The sequence below is a fragment of the Panthera tigris genome, chromosome B1 (assembly GCF_018350195.1).
Source record: "Panthera tigris isolate Pti1 chromosome B1, P.tigris_Pti1_mat1.1, whole genome shotgun sequence".
Taxonomy (NCBI): Eukaryota; Metazoa; Chordata; class Mammalia; order Carnivora; family Felidae; genus Panthera; species Panthera tigris.
Window position 1 is genome coordinate 80,991,766 of NC_056663.1, and position 21,140 is coordinate 81,012,905.

At 43.5% G+C, this 21,140-nt stretch overlaps 2 protein-coding genes across 5 annotated transcripts in view; one reads left to right on the forward strand and one right to left on the reverse strand.

The window, feature by feature from the left end:
- The window catches only part of ZNF827 (zinc finger protein 827), a 171,999-nt gene extending 167,181 nt beyond the window's left edge, over window positions 1–4,818 (forward strand). The window contains exons 14-15 of one of the 4 annotated variants that reach the window (XM_007091763.3): window positions 625–657; window positions 2,160–2,245. In XM_007091763.3, coding sequence (XP_007091825.1) covers window positions 625–640 — 16 coding nt within the window. In that variant the 3' untranslated portion in view covers window positions 641–657; window positions 2,160–2,245. Of the gene's footprint in view, window positions 1–275; window positions 343–624; window positions 658–2,159 lie in introns of all 4 variants that reach the window. The other 3 variants (XM_007091764.3, XM_042983829.1, XM_007091762.3) reach the window with 3 other exon arrangements.
- Window positions 4,819–8,040: 3,222 nt separating this feature from the next.
- Window positions 8,041–21,140, reverse strand: part of CB1H4orf51 (chromosome B1 C4orf51 homolog) — a 48,226-nt gene continuing 35,126 nt past the window's right edge. The window contains exon 8 of the mRNA XM_042983830.1: window positions 8,041–8,259. The gene's annotated coding sequence lies outside the window, so the exon portion shown is untranslated. The remainder of the gene's footprint in view (window positions 8,260–21,140) is intronic.

Consider the following 21,140-nt stretch of genomic DNA (forward strand, 5'->3'; position numbering starts at 1 on the left):
GTCCCTTTCTAAATACTTGTTTACTCTTATTTAAAGAAAAGAAAAAAAGCCATGTACTTCCGTGGTTGGACTAGCACTCATTGCCCTTCCCAGTAGCCCCGTCACACCCATTAACTCTGCGGCCCCTGCCAGTTGTGGCTTTGTCAGTTAGCCTTTCCTTGGGGACCTACAGAGTCCCGAGCCTCCGACCCATTGGGGAGAATGCACAGTGAATGCTGATGCTTATGCCAGTACAGACACTTCCGGTGTGGTGCTAACGGTCCCCTGTGTAATAGTTTATGTTCTAGGATGACCAAGTAGAAGAATACTTTGAAAAAATTGATAATGCCTTCTGGCTATACAGTGAGTCTTTGTTTTGTTTTGTTTTGTTTTCCCTTTGCCATATCAGAGAATTAATTTGCCTGAGAGAGTGTCTTTACGATAAATAACGGGAGCACAGAAAACCCTTAGCACTTTGCCTGAGCAGCGAAAGAAAGATTGAGCTGTGGGTCACAGAAATGTCCTTAAAATGAAACAGACTGCCGATGTCTAAGTTGCTTTTCTGTGATGGAACTGCTTGTACTCTATATCCTGTTCATAATGCAGATCAAATAAGATTATACTATTATTTTTCTTTTGCCGTAGCTCAGGACAGTGGTGAGTTTCAGACTCCTCTAGGTAAGGCCCAGCTTGGCGTAGGGGTTGTGTGTGCACCTGACCTGGGAATGGGCTTTATATTTCTCTCGTGTGCACTCTTCTGTGAGCTGAGGTTCAAAGGCTAACGGCGAGCTTGGCGCTGAGGAGCAGTGCACGGTGCACTTGGTTGTGTTGGGCTCTGCTGAACACCTCTCCAAACCCTCAGAGGACAGATCACTCCTGGGCCCTGCCCCGCAGGTGCCAAGCAAGGGCTGAGGCAGCCACTTTTGCATTTGCATCCTTTGTGCAAAGAGAGCAAACACGCTACAGCTATCCTGTCAGCCACCAACTTGAGCCTTGCGGCTTCCAAAAGAGCAGCTCAGCAGAATTTGTAAACATGCCCTCACTGCTCCTCCTAGCCCCTCTGGACAGCCAGGAGGCTTGGGGGTGGCATAGCCTCACTGCCTAGGATGGAGGAACCGAGCCACGGAGAGGCCCAGGCTTGGTCCCAGGGCACATCCAGATATAGCCCAATGAGGTGATGGAGCTGGGACCAGAATCTGCCAGAATTATGTTGTAGAGACCAGTCCAGTAATGAATCAGTGCCTACCGTGTGCTGAGTACTTTACCGGGCACTGCAGAGAACGCAGAAGAAATGTAAGATATGGTCCTGCCCACTGACAATTCATGATCCAGTTGGATTGCTATTATCTCCATGATGTAATAATCTTCTAATAATGTCTTCAAAGTCCAGAGAGCAGTCGCCTCCCTCCCTCCTTATCCCTCATTAGTGATGGGCTGGTGGGTGGGCCTCCCTCTCCCACGCCCCATCCTGGTCCGCATCTGCCTTCCCCGATGGAGAACCAGGACTGCAGGAGACAGGATTTAGGAGCTCAGACCTATGTATAGACACACACACTCACACAGACAGACACACACAGGCCTTCTCATCCTAACAACCCTTTCAATAAGCACGATTCTGACCCCTATGACTTTCTGTTTGCCGGAGGTAGCTCTCCCCCTATAAGCTGTTCTTCAAAACTCTTAGCCTTTCTGCGTGTGCTTGGTGTGGTGCATGAAAAGTCGATTCTTTGTGTTGCTCCCATCTCGAGGGGAGGTCATGAGGTTTAGACCTCTGCTATGTCTGGTGGGAGGTGGGGAGGTCTCCGAGGGGACGGGCGGGGAGGACGGAGGGGAGCAACCGCTTATTTATTCCTCGCACTTCTTCTGCTCCCCTTCCTGCGGGCTGGTGCTCACCGGTCCAGCCAGGAGACCCACAGTAGGCCGAGCGTACCTTGCCAGAGCGGCTCCTTAGTGGGGACGGCTCTGTCGGCAGAGAGAGCCAAGCGGGTCGTCTTAACCCCGGAGAGGCGGCAGGGCTGGGCTGGGCAGGGGCAGGGGCAGGCCAGGCCTCAGAGTTTGGGGGGGGGGGAGGGTCGTGAGGGGAGGCTGGCGAGGAGGGTAAAGGCGGGGCCACAGCAGAACCTGTCCGGTTGAACCTTCCCCTTTCGTTGCTTCCCCCACCCCACCCCACCCCCCGGCAGGTGCCCATTCTGCATTTATTCCACCAACCGCCCCGCTGCCATGGAGTGCCACCTCAAGACCCACTACAAGATGGAGTACAAGTGCCGGATCTGCCAGACGGTGAAGGCCAACCAGCTGGAGCTGGAGACGCACACCCGGGAGCATCGCCTCGGCAACCACTACAAGTGCGACCAGTGCGGCTACCTGTCCAAGACCGCCAACAAGCTCATCGAGCACGTGCGCGTCCACACCGGGGAGCGGCCCTTCCACTGTGACCAGTGCAGCTACAGCTGCAAGCGCAAGGACAATCTCAACCTGCACAAGAAGCTGAAACACGCCCCACGCCAGACCTTCAGCTGCGAAGAGTGCCTGTTCAAGACCACACACCCCTTCGTCTTCAGCCGCCACGTCAAGAAGCACCAGAGTGGGGACTGCCCCGAGGAGGACAAGAAGGGCCTGTGTCCGGCCCCCAAGGAACCAGCCGGCCCCGGGGCCCCGCTTCTCGTCGTCGGGAGCTCCCGGAATCTCTTGTCTCCCCTGTCGGTCATGTCCGCCTCCCAGGCTCTGCAGACCGTGGCCCTGTCGGCTGCCCACGGCAGCAGCTCAGAGCCCAACCTGGCACTCAAGGCTTTGGCCTTCAACGGCTCCCCTTTGCGCTTTGACAAGTACCGGAACTCGGATTTTGCCCATCTCATTCCCTTGACAATGTTATACCCCAAGAACCACTTGGATCTCACATTCCACCCTCCCCGACCTCAGACTGCGCCTCCCAGCATCCCCTCACCCAAACACTCCTTCCTCGCCTATCTCGGACTAAGAGAAAGAGCAGAGACTGTCTGAGGACAGCCGTGTTCTGTACCAAAAACAAAGAGACAGAGACAAAAACAGAAAACAACACAAAACAAAACAAAAAACCCACAAAACTTAAACACAACCCCAGCAGGTGTATGTTGCTGCAAAACCTACAGACCCGCCCTGGGTCTGAACCACGTGTACTGTATATCTTTAGTAAGGAATAGAGAATTGGCTCTGTGTGTATACCTATTGCATTGACCTGAAAGCTGCTTTATCCAATCTTCAGAGAGGTGACCTACTGCATACTTCTACCTTCAGAGGCATGCCTCCCCAGCCACCCACTCCCACTCTCAGCCCCTTCTCCGTACTTTTATCTGAAAGGAATTTTGTCTTGTTAGACCCTAAAGAGAGTGTCCTTAATAGCAATCAGCACTTGCAAGCTTATGTACCGGTGCATTTTGTTTTCTGTTGGGTGAATGGGGCGTGTGGGTGTTGCGGATTCTGAAAGAGAAAGCCGTGTGTCGTGTGCCATGACATTTCTATTGCACATCTCTTTGTACTGGCTTCTTTCACAGCGATGAACATTCTTTTCCCTCCTGGGTTGTTCATCCATGACAGTCTCTCCCCGAGCTCCTTCATCACCTTTCCCTCTCTATTTTATGGCTACAGAGTGGTAGGGCCTGGTGCTTAGTCGATGAAGGACTGGTAGACACCCGCAGTGCTGCTTGAGATTTCCGACAGGGTGCCAGAGACCTTGTGCTCAGATCTTCTTGGTTATGAAGATGTGAGAACCAAGAGACCACTCTGGAAGAAATATCTCTCAGAACTGCAGCCAACATCACAAAACTTGTGTGTTTTGTGTGTGTGTTCATACATATACAATGTGTATGGTGCACACACTGCATCATTTGTTAAAGGGCAGATTATATATATATATGATTATATATATATATATGATGTATTAATTCAGTGGTTACCATTCATTTGCAGGAAAAAAAAAACTGTATGAGTGAAAAATTTTATGGTTGATAAATCCAGCCAAGGAGATTAAAGGGGTTTGGATAAATTCTGGGTATCAATGCTCAGACTAAAAAAAAAAAAAAAAAAAAAAAAAAAAAAAAAAAAAAAAAAGAAACGGCAGTTTTTTGCACAGTGCTTTGGTCTTGCACTACTTTTTGTTTCTCATCTGCAAAAAAAAAAAAAAAAAAAAAAGTAAAAAGGAAGAAAATGTACCTTTTATATGGAATGAGTAGACTGTATGTTTGAAAATTTTGTCACAACCTCTTTGACATATAACGACCCAACAAAAAGGTGCTGTTTAGTCCTACGGTTCAATTTATGCCCCTGAGAAGTTTCCCTTGTGTTTGCAGATCGTCTGGCTATAGTGGTATTCTCCATGTTATTAATAATTCTGTATTCCATTTTGTTAACGCCTGGTAGATGTAACCTGCTAGGAGGCTAACTTTATCCTTATTTAAAGCTTTTATCTTGTGGTCATTAAAATGGCAACTTATGTGCAGCACTTTATTGCAGCAAGAAGCAGATGTGGATTGGTTGCAGAGCCCTTTGCTAATCCTAAAAAAGTAAAGGGTGATTTAACAAGAAAAAAAAGAATCTTTGGCAGAATATGTTAATTGCTTGTATTTTTAAGACAACAGAATTTCCAGTATGAAACAGGCTGAAAGAGCAGGAAGAAATGTGCTTTGTATAATAATGGAAAGATTGGAATATAAAAGTTTATATATTATTTATCTATTGACGAACTGGTGTACAAGAGGAATGCCTTCTTACTGCGTTGCTGTTTTCCATCACGTGTTATCCTAGAGTTGGGGTTTTTCTTTTCATCCGTTTCACCAGGGGAAAATAAAAGCATCCCTAATTTTCTTCCTCTAGTCAGTTTGCTTCACTGAAAGCCCCCTCGAACTTGGTACAGTTCTACAGGAAGCCAGAAGACTGTACCATCTGTCCACACCATGGACTCCCCCACCCCCATACCATCCTCCTTCCCCCAGACCGAGCAGGTGTGATACACTTCTCTTCGCCAGTCATCCAGCCCTGGAAAACCTGTTTACACTAAGGAGATGTCCCCAGGGGCAGGGAGGCTGAGCCAGCTAGGGCAGGAAGCTCCCGAACCCTCGGTCATTCTCCAGCAGAGACATTTGTTCTTGGCTATGTTAGAAATGTCGTTCAACCTCGCCATGTCAATGTCTCGGTAAAAGACACTATAGACAGTTATGGACAATACACTCCAAGAATACTGGGCTTATGGGTGGGTTGGTTTCTTTTTTTAAGTCTTGTCTTTATCCCCATATAATGGAGAATGTGCCACTTGGCTAATAATGTGCTTTCAAAATTACAAGTTCAGTGATGACAGAATAGAGGGCCACGGTGATCCCATTGAGGCTGGCAGAAAAGGTGAATCACACATAAGCACCAGCAGGTTAAAAACCTGAAAGGGTGGCCCCTACATTTAGGACTACAGGTTTTACAGCATGCCACTTGTGCAATATGAGGTCCTAGGCTACTTTCAAGATTGAGAGGGATGTTGGAAGGAGATGTTTACTGCTCAAATGCCATGCATTTCACTGCTTGCCACTGAACTTGTATTTGAATGACTTAGTTATGCTTAATGTAATTGGGCAACTTTTTTAGCACTTTGGAAAGAGTCATCAATCTTTCTGGTAAATTATAAAAGTTTTCTGAGTGAGAAAAGGTGTGTTTGGAGTTTGTTTGACTTTTTATATTATTATTATTGTTATTAATAAAGAAAAATCTACAGCATTTTTCAGACTCCACCGAGATAATATATACCCTCGAATTTGGTTTGCAGTTTGATACTCAGGGAAGGATTATTCCATAGATATCCTTTCCGTGTAAAACACTAACGTCTTTGAGAAATTCACCTGCCAACTAACTTCAATTCTGTTTTCACTATGCATTCTTCAATGAAAGCTAGCTTATTTTTCCATATAGTACTGCAGTTAGCATTCTCAGCACTTTCTTCTATCCTTTTTTTAATTCTTCATATTATGTTCAGATGATCATACTGTCAAGGTTTGTGTACATTACTGAAAATTTGTATTGTATAAAGCTTTTTGCATTACAAGGCTGTACAGGGTCATTTTGACAGTAACTGGTATATTTCTTTGCATCTTATGTTGCATTGCCAATTTCTAGTGTATCCAGTTTGGAAGTATAATATACTCTAATTAAACAAAAAAAAAAGGTTGGCTATACTCTTTGTTTCTTTTTTTTTTTTTTTTTTTCTCTCCTTGGTTGCCATCCTTGACTACTTATTAGTCACAGGGTTTTATTTGTCTTGTTTTGTTCCCATTTTAACTTTTCAGCGTATTTTAAATAAGTTCAGGAAATGTCCCCTTCTAGTTACAGCTATAGCAAAATGCAAGTTTTGAACAGCGATGGTGATAATGCAAACTGTCATTTTGTAAGTCATTAATAGACATTAAGGCTGAAAGCATATCCATCATTCAGTACAGTTGCAGGCCGGCTCCTTCCTGAAATTACGTAGTGACATTTAAAAGTGTTCACCAGCCTTACCCTCTCGTGCTTAACATCATTTTACTGACCCCATAGCCAAAGGGCAGGGGGGAAGCAGATGAATAATTCCATTTCTCCTAATGAAGTTTGGCAACTATGAGATTTTAATGAGGGGGGAAATAGTCTATTTTGCAAGCTAAATAATAATCTATCGAAATGCAAGTAATAGTTCACCATTCAAAGGAAGGTACCAGAGAAAGAAACTGAGACAAAAAAAAAAAAAAGATGAAACGCACACTAAGTTGAAACAATAATTTTTTGAAATCCATTTTAAAGTTCTGTGCATTAGAGATCTTCCCTATGAATCGATGATGGTTGATCAAAAATACAAGCAGCAAAAGAAAATGTTCTATCCAGTTCACAGCTTGCATGCTTACAAATGTAATGTCCTTTGCTCCTTGTAAGAAATTATGAACTGCTTCACTCTAGCATTTAAAAAGGTCAAATTTACTTTTCATAAAAATGAGATAATGTAGGAGAAGCCACTTTGAAAATGACCAGTTACTAATCAGACACTATTTTCGCCTTCAGTTTTTCGTCCAAAAGCTATTTTTAGGGAATTGAATCAAGTTCTCTCAGTTTATTCAATATCAGTTTTGTTTGCAGGCAGCTGATATTTACTGAAAATATTAAAATAAGTCAGACTTCTTTGCCTTTTGCTAGCACTATAGGCCAGGGTGGCTTCTCATTTTGTACACATATTTTTTTTCTTAGATCCCACACCTACCTCACATTTTCCCTGTGGTTGAGAAAAGCCAGAAATACAAGAAAATAATCATCAGTTTCATAATCGTCTTCCACTAATGGGCTTCCAGTGACTGAGGAATGATTGGGATCGGAGCCATCTGTGACGGAACAGACCACAGCCTCTAACATCTTCGCTTACGTAGAATGCTGCATGTGCACGTGGGCAGCTCCAAGCCAGTATTGTGGCCCCCTACTTGAATTTAATCTGAAATCATACATTTCCTACTGTCATGTTAAATAAATATACTTTAAGACTCAAGGCCATGTTTTCTATAATGTGTCTATGGCTGATTGGCTCTCTTTTTGGGCCACCAAAAAGTCCCTGACAATTTAACAGAGCCCCAGTGCTGGTCACAGACAGGGGCACAGGAAGAAATCTCAAGGTCTGATGAGCACATGTACCTCCTTCCCCACAGATTAATCATATTAGAACCCCCACCTGCCAAAGATCACGTGGGGCTTGTGAACTATTTGAAGGAGAGGACACATCCCATTAGTTGCTGAAACAGAACTCAGGTCACCCCACTGTTTTCGGTCCTTGGGGAGGAAGGAGACCCAAGAGGAGCTCTTCACGTACAAAAGGGGAGGGGGGAAGGAAGAGGACAGCGGCTGAGTGACTGCATCCCGCTTCCAGAAGACAGACAACGTAGAACTGGAATCCTTTGCGCCCTGTGAGCAAAATCACAGGACAAAATAATGCCCTTGGGGATTTGGACTCCATTCTAAGGAGCCACCAACCACAAATATTCAAGAGACCCCAGCCAACATTCTTACTTACACCACTGTCTCAAAACAGAAAAGTCCTACACAAAATGAGGTTTATTTTGCAAATAACTACCGTTAAGTAACAAAGCAGGTATCCAAAAAGCAGCGCCTGGGGTAAATAAAGTGCGGTGACTGTGGGGACTAAGGTGCACAATCTTCCCCTGTCCAAGCTCTGAATGGACTCAAGTCATCAACCAAGACCTCTTCTTTATGAGGTAGCAGATCTATTGATAAATTCTTTCTTGATCGCTGGATCTATAAAAGAGGAAATGCAAATGTTGCTCACACTGGTCAGAGCTGCAAAGGGGAAAAAGAAAGTCAACTGCTGTATCCCTTTGGAATTCTGTTTTGATAAGAGGATAAGTATTCGTTCGTTAGTCCTTAGTTTTCAGTAGAATTATTGACCTAGAGCGGATTCCACCTCAATTCACACTTCAAACTTATTTTCCCCTATGCCAATCCCTAACAGGTAGCTTTCTACCCTAGTTAGTGCAAATAGCTAGATTACAGGTAGTGTTTTCCAACCCTGAGGGCCATTACCGTGGAGTCGGATCACCTGAATTGGAGGCCTAAGCTATAGGTTAAATTGGGTGATCTGTAACACGCCTACCCCCTAACAGATATCGTATAATAAACTATGATTCTATCACTCTCTAAATAAGCAAAAATCAGCCTTTGGAAACAAAGTGGTCACAAAGCAGAATCCTTGAAAGGCAGTTATAGCAAAAATGACATCTCAACATCTTCAAACTACAACAGACTCGTGGGAGAAAAAAAAAAGTGGCTAAAAATATTGTTCTGCTGTCTTCAGTTTGAGAGGTCTAAAACTTTTCTCTTCTGATTAAACACTAAATCATCATGCTTATATAGCCTGCCATCATCTTGAGGGTGGCTTAAACATTATGTTACCAAACTGTGGGTACTTAATCTGGTTAGATGGGTTAGGGGGTAACTAGATGGGGATGGAAAGTGTTTGCCGGGCTGTCTTCATTTCTCTAACTTCACCCCGTCCTCCCACCCCACTCCCCACTGTTTTAAACCTAGTCCAGGTAACTAGCACAACTGTGACCTCTGAGCCCTCTGCCACCACCTGCCACATTTCAAATGTTTTCTGTAGAAAGGCAAACAGTTGCTTTTAACAAGTAAAAAGACATTTTAGTCTTAATACAATGAAAGAATATACTAAATATGCTTATTTTTCTACTTGTTTAAAAAAAGATTCTCAGCCCCAAAACTCTAAACACATTAAGAAAGTTCCCGGTCACTTCCATTGGATGGAAAGTCTCCACGTGTTTACAGAAACACAGGAAAATAACTGATCTATCCCTGTCATCAGACAATTAAAGCCAAGAGTCTGGGTCTAGCCACTGGTCTAGGACGAGGGAAATTTATCTCCATCCTCTGGCCTGAATGTAGGGCTCCAGCCAAACCATTCCAGAATGGTGAGTGTCTTTTCGATCTTAAAAATTTCTAGACAGGAGATGCCATCACTTGGCCTCAGCGTACTCTTATTTTTATTTTAACTGAAATTCCTAATTGGTGGTCCACACTTTTCAGTGTGTCTTATAAAGAACCAACAAGCCCCCTGTCCTCTTATGTCCCACTTCAAATAGAATGCCATAACATTCTACATGCAATGGGTTTGATCAGCATTTGTAGTGACACACACCCCCACTCCCATCGCCAATCTATTTTCTAGGTCCCCCTAAAAAGCAGAACCCTGAGATTTATTTTGGGAAGCAATTCTAGAAACAAAAGTGGAGAACCATAAAGAGTGAAGCAAGTAAGAAGGGAAAGCCAACCCCCGGGGTGTATTGACCAGCTGGTCATTGCTGTGAACAAGTAGGATGCAATCCTTCCAGAAACTCTCATGAGAAGCTGTATCAATGTATCTCAGAATTGACGGCCCAAGGGACAGAAAAAAGAAGGGGCTGGAATAGCCCCAGAGAGTTAACTGCCTTGCAATTCCAGGTTTACCCATGATTTAGAATGTCTGCATAGGTTCCCACAGGCAGCCACAAAGGTGGCAAAGAAGCCAATGGTGCAGAATGTGAGAGGCGCCTGGTGAAGCCAAGGGCAAGTGCTGTCAATTGCATCTGACCACAGCTGGTTACTATTGCAAAGATTGGCTTTAGAAGGTGGATTTGTGAGATGGGGAACCATAGGTATCCAATGAAATCATCATCTTCAGCAAGAATGTTGCCATCACTTTAGCCTCTAAACCAATGTTGGCCACATATCCAACCTACTGAGTTAGCTCAAAGCCCTTCTCCTTTCCCCACACTGAAATTGGGCAGAGCCAAAGACAGACAGTATTGGGTCATGATGCTACGGAATGGAAGGGGTGGCACATAAGAAGAAGGTGAAGGCTCCATACAATAGAGTCTCTCTAGAGTCTGCCCTTTGGGGTTTGCTTTTTGATGTCTGTGAAGGAATTGAGCTCTTCTAGGACTCCATTAGGGGAAAGTCACTTGACAAGGACATTGGCTGCCTCCCACCTCAGAGAGCCTCCCTGACCTAGGGGAGCCACGTGAGAGCCCAAGTGAGGCCAGAAGAGAGGAGCCATCCCCCAGGCTTCTGAGGCCAGCCCCAAGCCCAAGCAAAAGGCATCCCCTGGTATCTCTCATACGTACCAACTTACCATGAACGGGGGTCCAGCAAAGGGATTGGCAGCCAGACCTCAGAGAGAAATAAAATGGTTACATTTGGTTTACCTGGCATTGTTCGTGTACACAGGTCTCCCTCAGAAACCTGGTGCTAAGCGAGGAAGTATCTGTCCTCAAGGAAAACAGCTGATTGAAGATAGAAATAGTCAGGATATGGGTCATCTCTGTTTCTATTTCTAACCCACAACTAGCAGTCCTCCTGCTAACAGAGGTTTGGGCTAAGCATGGACTGATGATGGAGAGTTACACAGCTACATAGAAAATATATATAAAGAATGCATACAATACATACATAATATAGACATAAACATAAAAGATGTGTGTATTTGTGTGAAAGAATCCAGAAAGAAGGTCAGGAATTTTATTATTCTGGGATTCACCTTATTAAAATATTTTTTTTCATTTTTCCTTTGTGCTGCTGAAAATAAATGCAGGTTGATGAAAGGGTAACATATGAAAAGAATAATTAAGAGTCAAGGAAATCCCATTAATCAGCATATCTTCCTGCCCTTCTTTTTCTACAATTAACTAAATGGGCATAGCAGTCATCACCACACTATCAGTCAAGGTCCCGTCTCTCTATGGCATCAGACAATGGACAGCAGCAGCAATAGCTAAATATACAGGAGTCTTGGTTACACAAAGAGGCCATGTATCTTTTTAAATGGGCAGAGTAATAATTTCCTGCTGATGAAGGAGTTTACACTTTGGCTTGTCTGCCTCTGAGTAAGGCTAAATTGTGTACATACATGATTTTGTGTCATAAGATCCTGTCCTTAAATATGAGTCCCTCATATTACCCAGAATTCATTGCCTCCCTCATTATTATTCCCCACACTTAGTCTTCACACACAAAGTGCCTATCCCAGTTGGCCATATTCTAAAGCAAGCCCAAGCCTATCCTACCAATCACTTCTCCCCCTGACTCCTCTTCCATTCTAACTGTTTCTCTGCTTTTCATTCATTATTTAATAAGCAACAAATATGTGGGAAGTCATGTGCAAGCAGCTGGTATGAAACAGAGACAAATAAGATACTTCCCCAGCTTTAAAGAGTTTTATCAACCAATAGAAGAAATGCATATTTGAGCAAATGCATTATAATACCAGGAAAAATACACATAAATTGCTGCGGAAAAGTTGAATAAAGAGATACTAATTCCAACCAGGGTGAGAGGTGGCTTTATGAGGGATATAATCCCATACAAACTGCAATCTAAACGATGAGTGGAATTTTCTAAGCAGAAAAAGTGGGGAGTGCAGTCCAGATTGAAAGAACAGCTTGAGAAAAGGCAAGAAGGTGAGAAATTGCATGGTGGGTTCTGTTGTGCTAGGAGATTATAATGAAATCAAACAAAGCCAGCTTGTGCAGGGCTTCAAACCCCTTGTTAAGGAGACAGAATGTCTAAACAACTCCGCAGTTAATAAGCACTAAAAAAAAAAAAAAAAAAATTGAGGAGGAGAGGAGAATGGCATAATCTGACCTTTGTTTTAGGCAGATAATTCTAACAGCACTACAAAAGGAAGACTCGAATGACAAAAAGGCAGAGATATGTGGTATATTCAGAATGTCCTAAAGGGAAGCCATTGTCTTCTCCCTCAGACCTGCCCCTTAACCATGTATTCCTCAGCTCAGTAAAGGGCACACCAACCTCCAAGTGATCCAAGCTACAACACCTGCGCTCAACTTTGCCCCCTTCTATCTCTCTCCTTCTGTCTCTTCCTCCCTTTCTTTGGACAGTCGATCCATCAGAGTTGTGCTTATTTTATCTGCCGAGTATTTCATGAATCTATCCTGTCTTTCCACTCTTAACGTCCCGGTGCAGGTCCTTAGCATCCTTGCCAGGTGTCTTTGCAATGGTTTCCTGTCTGAATAGGACATTTTTGTGTGGGAAAGACTGTACAAATTTATTCCACAGCTCAGAATAAAGTTCATGATCAGACTTGCAGACACAAAGATGAGAGGTGGAGCCAGGGGACAGGATGATAACATCATGGTAGCAACAGCAACAACAAAACAGCGGCAGAGCGCCAAAGACAGGATGTTGGGAGATTCCAATTTTAGTGGAGAAGCAGGAGGAAGCAACAGAGGAGACTTAGAAGAAACCATCAGAGAAGTCATCGATAAGCGCAACATTGTTATAGAAATCCAAGGTTAGAGAGAATTTTTTATATGACATTGGATGAAAGGATGAGTAGTGTGAAGTCGGATTTTAGTCTTTTCCAATTTGATGGCCATTGACGGTCTTTGAGGATGTAGTTTCAGAGACAGGTTGGGAATGGAAACCAAATTCTTACAGGTTAAAGAATGAATTGATGGTGAGGATCCAGTCACGAGGAGAAAAGTCTGCTCTTGTAGTGAGTTTGGTAGTGGGGAAAAAAAAAAAAAATCATGCATGCCTACCCCTTGCCAAAAGATGCCCAATCTTCCCTTTTCTCTCAAGGAAATCTACTCTTTTCCCTTTCCTAACTTCACTTGTCTTCAAAGAGAGAAGCGTAAGCTACTGACATTACAATCCCTAGCCACTCTCCAAACCAATTTTCCATACCGCTTTTGATGTAACTCATCCTTTGAAGTGCATGAAGTCTGTGTTCACTCCATGCCTCCTGTTGCTGTGTCTGCCTGGACCAGTTTCTGTTAGCCACAGACATCCGCAGGAAACGGACTGCATGAATAAAATTTAGTAGCAGTTCTTCTAACTACGAGAGTCTAGAGAAATGCAAAAAAAGATGACCAAGAGATGGAAAGTCACCCTCCAAATCCCCTCTACTGTTGCCAGAACTATGAAATAAGGATTTCTGTGTGGAAAGATGAAGGCTTAGAAAGGAATATGATAGGTCTCTAAAAAAAAACAACAAAAAACAAAAAAAAAAAACAAACCATGATGGATGTGGCCAGAGAGCACAGACTTAGTCACCAAATTCCAGAATATTAGGCCCAGGGGGTAAATCTTGAAGCTTACAGAGGTTATTCATGTTGGAGCCCTAACTAACTGTCCCTTTCTAATGCTGTGCAAACCCGACCTTTGTAAGAGCAATGGATCTCAAACCCTTCTAGGCTGCACACCGCTTCAGCTAGGGAAGAAGAGCTACAGCTCAATTCTTCTGCCCCAGCTTGCTGTCATCCTACCAACAGGAAAAAAAAAAAAGTCACCCTCATCAGACATAATGGAAAGAAAGGTACCGGATTCTATGAGATTGAAATGAAATAATCTGTTATTTATTAAGTATCATGACAAAATTGTTAATTCATGCCAGAAACACAAATATAAACGTTATCATATTGAAAGCATTTATTCTGAAGGAGACCATCTGGCAGAGCCTCGCAGACCACACTTTGAGAAGCAGAGGGTGTCACCATGCCGGGCTCTGCCATTAAAGCAGCAAACCCAGAGGAAGTGAAAATTGAAGGGTTTTGAGGGGAATGCTTTGCAGTAATGACATCTGCTAGATACTTGTCATGTGTTTCTTGAGAGGTGGGCCTGCTTTTACAAATGTTGTTATATGAAAACCTACATTTTCAAAAAAAAAGGGGTGGTTATTATTTCAGGTTCTCTCCCTTTAAAAATGGATTCTTTCCTTAGGCACCTAATTCCAGAAGAGTATTTACATACAAATGTATACAGCATTTACTGCTGAACAGAAAGTCTAGACAGAAGCTGAAGGACAACGTAGGACAGCTAAAGAGTCAGGAGCCACGATCAGTTAGAGATGAACCAAAAATTTTAAATACTGTACAACATTATGCGATTATAAAGTAAATACAAGTTTCTTTTGTAAAACAGTTTTTAAAAACCTCACACTGTCACACTCTTCGCAGAAGGGCAGGAGTATCTATGACATGGAAAGCATATACCCTCTCTGGAGATGCACGGAGCACTGGTCACACACAAAGTAGAGGAAACCTTGCATTCCAGAAAAGAAGAAATGTTGATGGCAACTGGAAGAAACACCTGATCTCCTTCAGGGTCCAAGTGAACCGGTCTCACCTGGCTGCCCTACATTTTCAAAGGATTCCTGAACTTAATTCTGAGTGCATCTTCTGCCCTCAGAGATGCTATTGTTGGTTGAACATCAATCCTTTTTCCCTTTTCCAAAATTCTCTCCTCTGTGTCCACAGAGCACCTGGGTGGCTCACTCAGTTGAACATCTGATTCGATTTCAGCTCAGGTCATGATCTCACGGTTTGTGATTTTGAGTCCCTCATCAGACTCTGTATCTCTCTCTCTCTCTCTCTCTCGAAATAAATAAACACCAAATTAAAAAAAAAAAAATCTTTCCTCCAGGTCCTACATCAGCTCCAATGGCTGAACCTAGAGAATCCACAGAACAAATTCCTCCGTCTAGAATGGGGAGGGTCAGCAGAGTTTGACCTTGATAGAGTTTCAGCACTTGAAAGTTCATTCCCATCTTGATCCTACCCAAGACCACCAGGCATCCACTTACCAAAGTTCAATCGCTATGTAGGAAGTCATCTGAAAAGAGCCACGTTACACATCAAAATGGTATTAATATGATATACTGCATTCCTACTTAGGCATGTCTCAAAGTCTAATGAGAAGAATAGCATCTATCGACCAGCTCAGTATTTGTCAGGGGTGTTGGGCCTGTAGCTGCTCAAGCCCTAATTACTGTTGAGTTTGGAGAGTGAGTAATTCAAATTATATAGGCTGCATATGTTTACTGCCTCTTCCTATCAAACACTTTAATGTGTATATTTAGAAGTGGAAGAAATAGCCCTCATGCAATCCAAATCTCCTAGGAGAATTTGGACCCTCAATGATTACTCCTATATTCCTCATACTTGTAAAAGTTTAATAACAAGTTTTAGTACTGTTTAAAGGGTAAAACATGCACATAGTAAAAATAAAAACTGATTCAATGATTAGGTTTCAAGAAGAATAATTTAATTTTTTAAAGTTTTTTGTAAGTTTATTTATTTTGAGAGACAGAGAGAGCAGAGGAGGGGCAGAGAGAGAGAGAGAGGGAGAGAGAGAAAATCTCAGGCAAGCTCCGTGCTGTCAGTGTGGAGCCCGATTCGAACCGTGAGATCATGACCTGAGCCAGAACCAAGAGTCAGACGCTTAACCAATGGATCCACCCAGGTGTCCCAAAGAATAATTTAATTTTGTTGCCATCTTTGGCCTTTGTCTGCTCAGAGATGCTGTTGTAAGTGGAGACTTTCCCATATCTCTCCCCTTTGCCACATATCAACTCCAGTGGGTGGACTGAGACAATCTATGGAAGAAATTCCTCAGGATAGAGTAGTTGCTTCTGGGGAGGTTGGCAAAACTTCACACGCCAGATCTTAAGCCAGGAGTCCTGACCTGCTATAAGCTTGGTCACATCCCATCTTCTCTGTCCAAATCTATAGTCTACTCACGACAGCTCATTTAGTGACTAATTAGATTACAGAAATGAATGAACAAACTATTTGTCTATGCTTCTTATGAGCTATTAGCCATTAAAAAAGAATGTTTGGGTAGGTAAATGAAAGATGAGTAAGAGAGAGGGAATGAGAGTCATAGAGAAGTGGCTGGACCTCAGAGCATGTAATTCCATTTCTTCATTATGTAAAAGAAGAACCTGCAGCCTGGACCAGGAGGGGAAGTTGAGAGGAGAGGGAGAATGAGAGAAAGAGTGAAAGAAAATACTTGCTTAATAAGAATAATAATAATAATTGTTTCTATAACTAATTAATCCAAGGCAGTCCGTGGTTCAGTCTCAGCCACAGATCACAGAAAAAACATTCCCACAGAAAAAAATATAACAAACAGCAATTCAAGTGTTAGCCTCTCCCTAAAACACCAAAGAGGGGAATATAGTCTTGATGTACATCCACAGATCTTAAAAACTCTTCTGAGGACATTTTCCTTACCTTACTGACAATGAATCCCTTCAAATATTACTCTTCTCCCTCTCTTTAGAACCCCTTAAAATTCCTCCCAATACTCAGACCACCTAGTTCCTTTTCTCCACTCCCTGGCACTTTCGTATAGATCACTATAACTTTTCTGGCTTTTTTCCTCACCACCCCACATCTTAGAACTAAAGAAAGACTGGAGCCCTTAGATTGAAAGAGCCTATCAGTCTTAAGGAGGACAAATTTTAAAAATAAACTGACACATACAGATATTATACTAAAACTCCAGAACATCAAGGTGAAAAAAAGTCCTAAAAGGTAAAATAGGATTCAGATAAATTACCTACAATGGAGTGAAATTCAGATCAACCATGGAAGTTTCAAGAAAACAATGGAACAATAGCTTAGAAATGTTCAGGAAAAGTAAATTCAAACTTAGAGTTGTATAACAACTCTAACACTCAAGAGAGAGATGAAAATATATTCTCAGACACACAAGCCCTCAGAAAAATGTATTATCCACAGACACTTTCTGGCGGAGAAAAGAGAGAGAGCAAAAGGAACCTACCAGAGGATGTACTCCAGCAAAAAGAAAAATGAAAGGTAATCAAGTGGCAAAGAAGAATATATTCATGTTTATTTTTTCAAAGTAAACTCTGCACCGACCATGGGGCTTGAACTCACAACCCCAAGATCAAGAGTTGCTTGCTCTACCAACTGAGCCCCAAATGCCCCAAATGTACGTGTGTTTTATTTTTGTAATTAAAAGGGTGTGTGTGTGTGTGTGTGTGTGGTGGTTGCCACAGAGGGAGGAGGAAGGTGGACAAAACGTGTGAAGGGGTGAGGAGGCACAGGCTTCCAGTTATGGAATGAATAAATCACAGGGATGAAAGGGAATATAGTCAAGGATGTTGCAATAGGGTTGTATGGTGACAGATGGTAGCTATACTTGTGATGATCATTGCATAACATCCAGATTTGTCAAATCACTATGCTGCACACCTGAAACTAACATTGTGTGTCAACCATTCTTCAATGAAAAAGAAAGTAATTTTTGAAAAGGTTGGGGAGAAAGGAAGGTAGAAAACGCAATTCAACTTCTTCTTTTTTAAAAAATTTTATTATGGAAGTATAATTGATATGCAATGTTATATCAGTGTCAGGTGTAAACAACATCGTGACTCAGCAATTCTATACATTACTCAGGAGTCACTACGGTAAGTGTAATCACCGTCTGTCACCACATAATGTTATTACAGTATTATTGACTATATTCCCTATGCTGTACTTTGCATCTCCGTGACTTATTTTCTATCGGGAAGTTTGTACCTCTGAATCCTCTTCACCTATTTCGCCCCTCCTCTCACCCCCCTTCCTTCTGACAACAACCAGTTTGTTCCCTGTATTTATGGGTCTGCTTCTGGTTTTTTGTTTTCATTCCATTTTACCATTGCCCGATGTCTTACAGTTTACATAGTGCTTTCAGATAAATTGTCAGTAATTAGAATCCCAGGACCTAGAAAATATGTTTTAAGAGGGACAATGTTGGGACAAATAATAATTTTCAATGAAAGTTGGAAATGCACTCTCCAAGTGTAGTAATGCCCTTCTTGCCATGGAAGCTGGATGCTTTGCCCCAAGCATCATGATGACAATGACAGTGGGTCTGAGGAGGGGAGATAAACATCAGATTTAGCGGGCTGATTGTTTTTCTTCCTCTGTCTACCAAGTTGGACTGCATTATGAATTGGTAGAGAAGGAAATGAATGGAGGTAAGAACTACAAAATCTCAGACCAGCTGACACATTGCAAAAGGACTCATCAAATGTCCAGTTTGGGGGGTCTATGGACTAGAGACCTCTTGCTGCCGGCGGGTGTGGGGGGAGGGAACAGGCAGGACCCACTCCGCACAAGAGGCCTGCTAATGGAAAGCCTTAGGCTCCACAAAGGCTTCTGTTGAGAGGTTCATGGTACTATTGCCTATGTCACATGCCATGAATTTAAGGCTTGGAATCTCTCACTTGAACTTTTTTTGTGCCGTCCCGGTGTGTGCCAAAAAAAAAAAAAAAAAAAAAAAAAAAAAAAAAAAAAAAAAAAAAAAAAAGAAAAGAAAAAAAAAAAGAAGCTGCCAAAAAGCAAACATTTTCCTGTCTCTAAAAATAAAATGCTGGCAACAGTTCAGGCCTCTGTGCCAAGACCTGGCCCTTCCCAGGATAAACAATAGGTGGCCAAGCCGATCCCAGGCGAGCACTGAGCCCAGGAGCAGGCCTGGGTCCAGCCTGGAATGCCTAGGTCAGGGCATGTGTAGCTGTAAAACTAGAAGCCAAAGGTGGCCCTCCCTCCTCCCCAGCTGAAGAAGGGCAGCTGCTACCCCACAGCCAGGAGCCAGGTGTGGCTGAGAGGGGACAGCCTCGGGTTTCACCAGAAACCTTGACCCAGGGGAGGCCACAGAGTTCACACTGTCCCCTGCCCCCAGATCCCCAGGGTGCACAGTGACAGATTTGAGGGCTATGAGAGCCTGTCCAGAGAAAGCTCCCCAGGAAAGAAAGTTTCATAAGTACCCATCTGCGTTCATCACCCAGGCTTGTGCCCATCACCTGTCAAATGCCCAGCTGAGAGCTCTCACCTGCTAGATACAGGCCCAACAAAAACACCACAGTGTATGAATGCTATAATAACCACCATTGCTCCCACTCAAATTGCCTCGCAGCTCGTCAAATGCTTCTATAGCATTTGTTCCAGCCCCTGTGCCTTGTCATTAGGGTTCAAATCTTCCCTAGACCATAAGCTTGGCTTTTTGCTGGTTTGGGGAGTTTAAAAGGCTAAGAGGGGGTTAGGGGAGGAGAGGGACTAAATATAGCAAATATTTGCAGGCATAATCACTCCATAAACATGCTTCAGTGGAACAGAGTGTAGGACCGACCCAGATGACGGATGTCACTCACCCGAGTGTCACATCATAAATAAAACTGAATGAGCCCATTCTCCTACAGGACCAGAGTGACGCCTGTTCACACTATAAATATTTATGAAGTCATGGTCCTTAAAAGACTTTATTTTTCCAGGTAAGTAGACTTTAATGAAAAAGTTGAGCAGAGCTTTTCCTGCAATTATGGAATAGTCACTGTAGCTTTTCAACGGGTATTCCATGGAAAGGGAAAGAAGAAAAGGAAAAATAAGGCCCCATTCCAAGAGGCTGCTGCACGAAGATCTCATTTATGCCAGTCAAGATTCATTCTCATTCAAAAAGGGACAGCCTCCTCTGAGGTGGGCAGAAACCAGAAGAACACTATCAGTCCTGTTCTACCCAGGCCTGTGCAATGAAGGAGGCACAAACAGATCCTTGTCACCCAAGTTCAGACCCCTCCCACCACCTCTGCTGGGAGAGACATTCTCCTTCGCGTTCTCAGCTCTCTCAGCCTGTCTCTTAGTAACAGAAAAAATGTACACCTCACCCCATTCCTATGCTCATGTGCAAAGAATTCTCAGAATGTGAGCATGTGTGCCTGGGTGTCTCTGGAGTGTTTATGTAGAGACCCCCACTCCTGCCCTTACTTACTCTCGATTGCATTAGCAATAGCCCCCCCCCAGAAATGGCGCCAGAATCGGACCAGCTGTTCCTGCGCTCTTCACCACCCACCACTGCAAAGAGCAAACACCCTTTGGGCTCCCAGCACCTCTGCCACACTCTCCTCTTCCAAGGCACTGGGGCAGTCCTGTCACCTGGAGCTCATAAGCCATTGTCTCCAGTACAATACAAGCCAATTTTTCATGTCTCTTTGCAGCATACGTGTTACTCATCACTTCAGTGCACCAAAACCCTTGCCCAAGTCCAGCAAGCCTGTTTCTTTCCCAGGGATGGCCTTCTGCCCAGGCTCCTTTCCCCTGCAAACATCAAGGTGGCCCCTGCTATGTCAGGCTGAAGTGGCCCCGTAGGGAAAAGTTGAAGATCATTTGGCTCTAGCCTCCAGGAAGTCTTGCTCCACAAGGAACAAGAGTCTCTGGTTTTATGAAAATGAGTCACAGGCTGCCTTGACCGTGCCTATCTGGGGAGGCCAGGGCTGCCATGTATGGTCCGTGCTCTGTGCCACCCACCTCTCCATGTAAGTCGGAGTTCTTTGCCAGGACAGCCTGAGTCATAAAACTCAGCACATTCCTTAGGCATTGGATAGTCTTTCCTTGTTATTACTTTGCTTTTGTTTTATGCAGCACCTGGTTTCATTTTAAAAACCCAAATAAAATCTCATGGTCAGGGGTTGGGGGTGGTGGTGGAGATAGCAAGGGAAGAAAAAGAGAAAGAAGGGAGTGAGGCGTAGGCTAGGGGAAGGAAGAAAGGGCTGTAACACCTCCCTCCCCAGGCAAGATCCAGAGTGGGACAGAGAAGGGACTGCGGAGTGAAGGGCAAGAGAGAGGATGTACTACAACTGAATTGAGTTTGATCAAAGTCCTTTGTGCAGTGTATGAGAAGGCACTTGATGTCTCTGTCTCTTCCTCAAATTAGGCCACAGTACTGAAAGCCGAGTGACCTTCTCTACACTTTCAGAGTCTCCTCAATAAACTGACAGGCTTATTTGTGATGAATTCTAAGGAACTTTGCAGTTATAACAC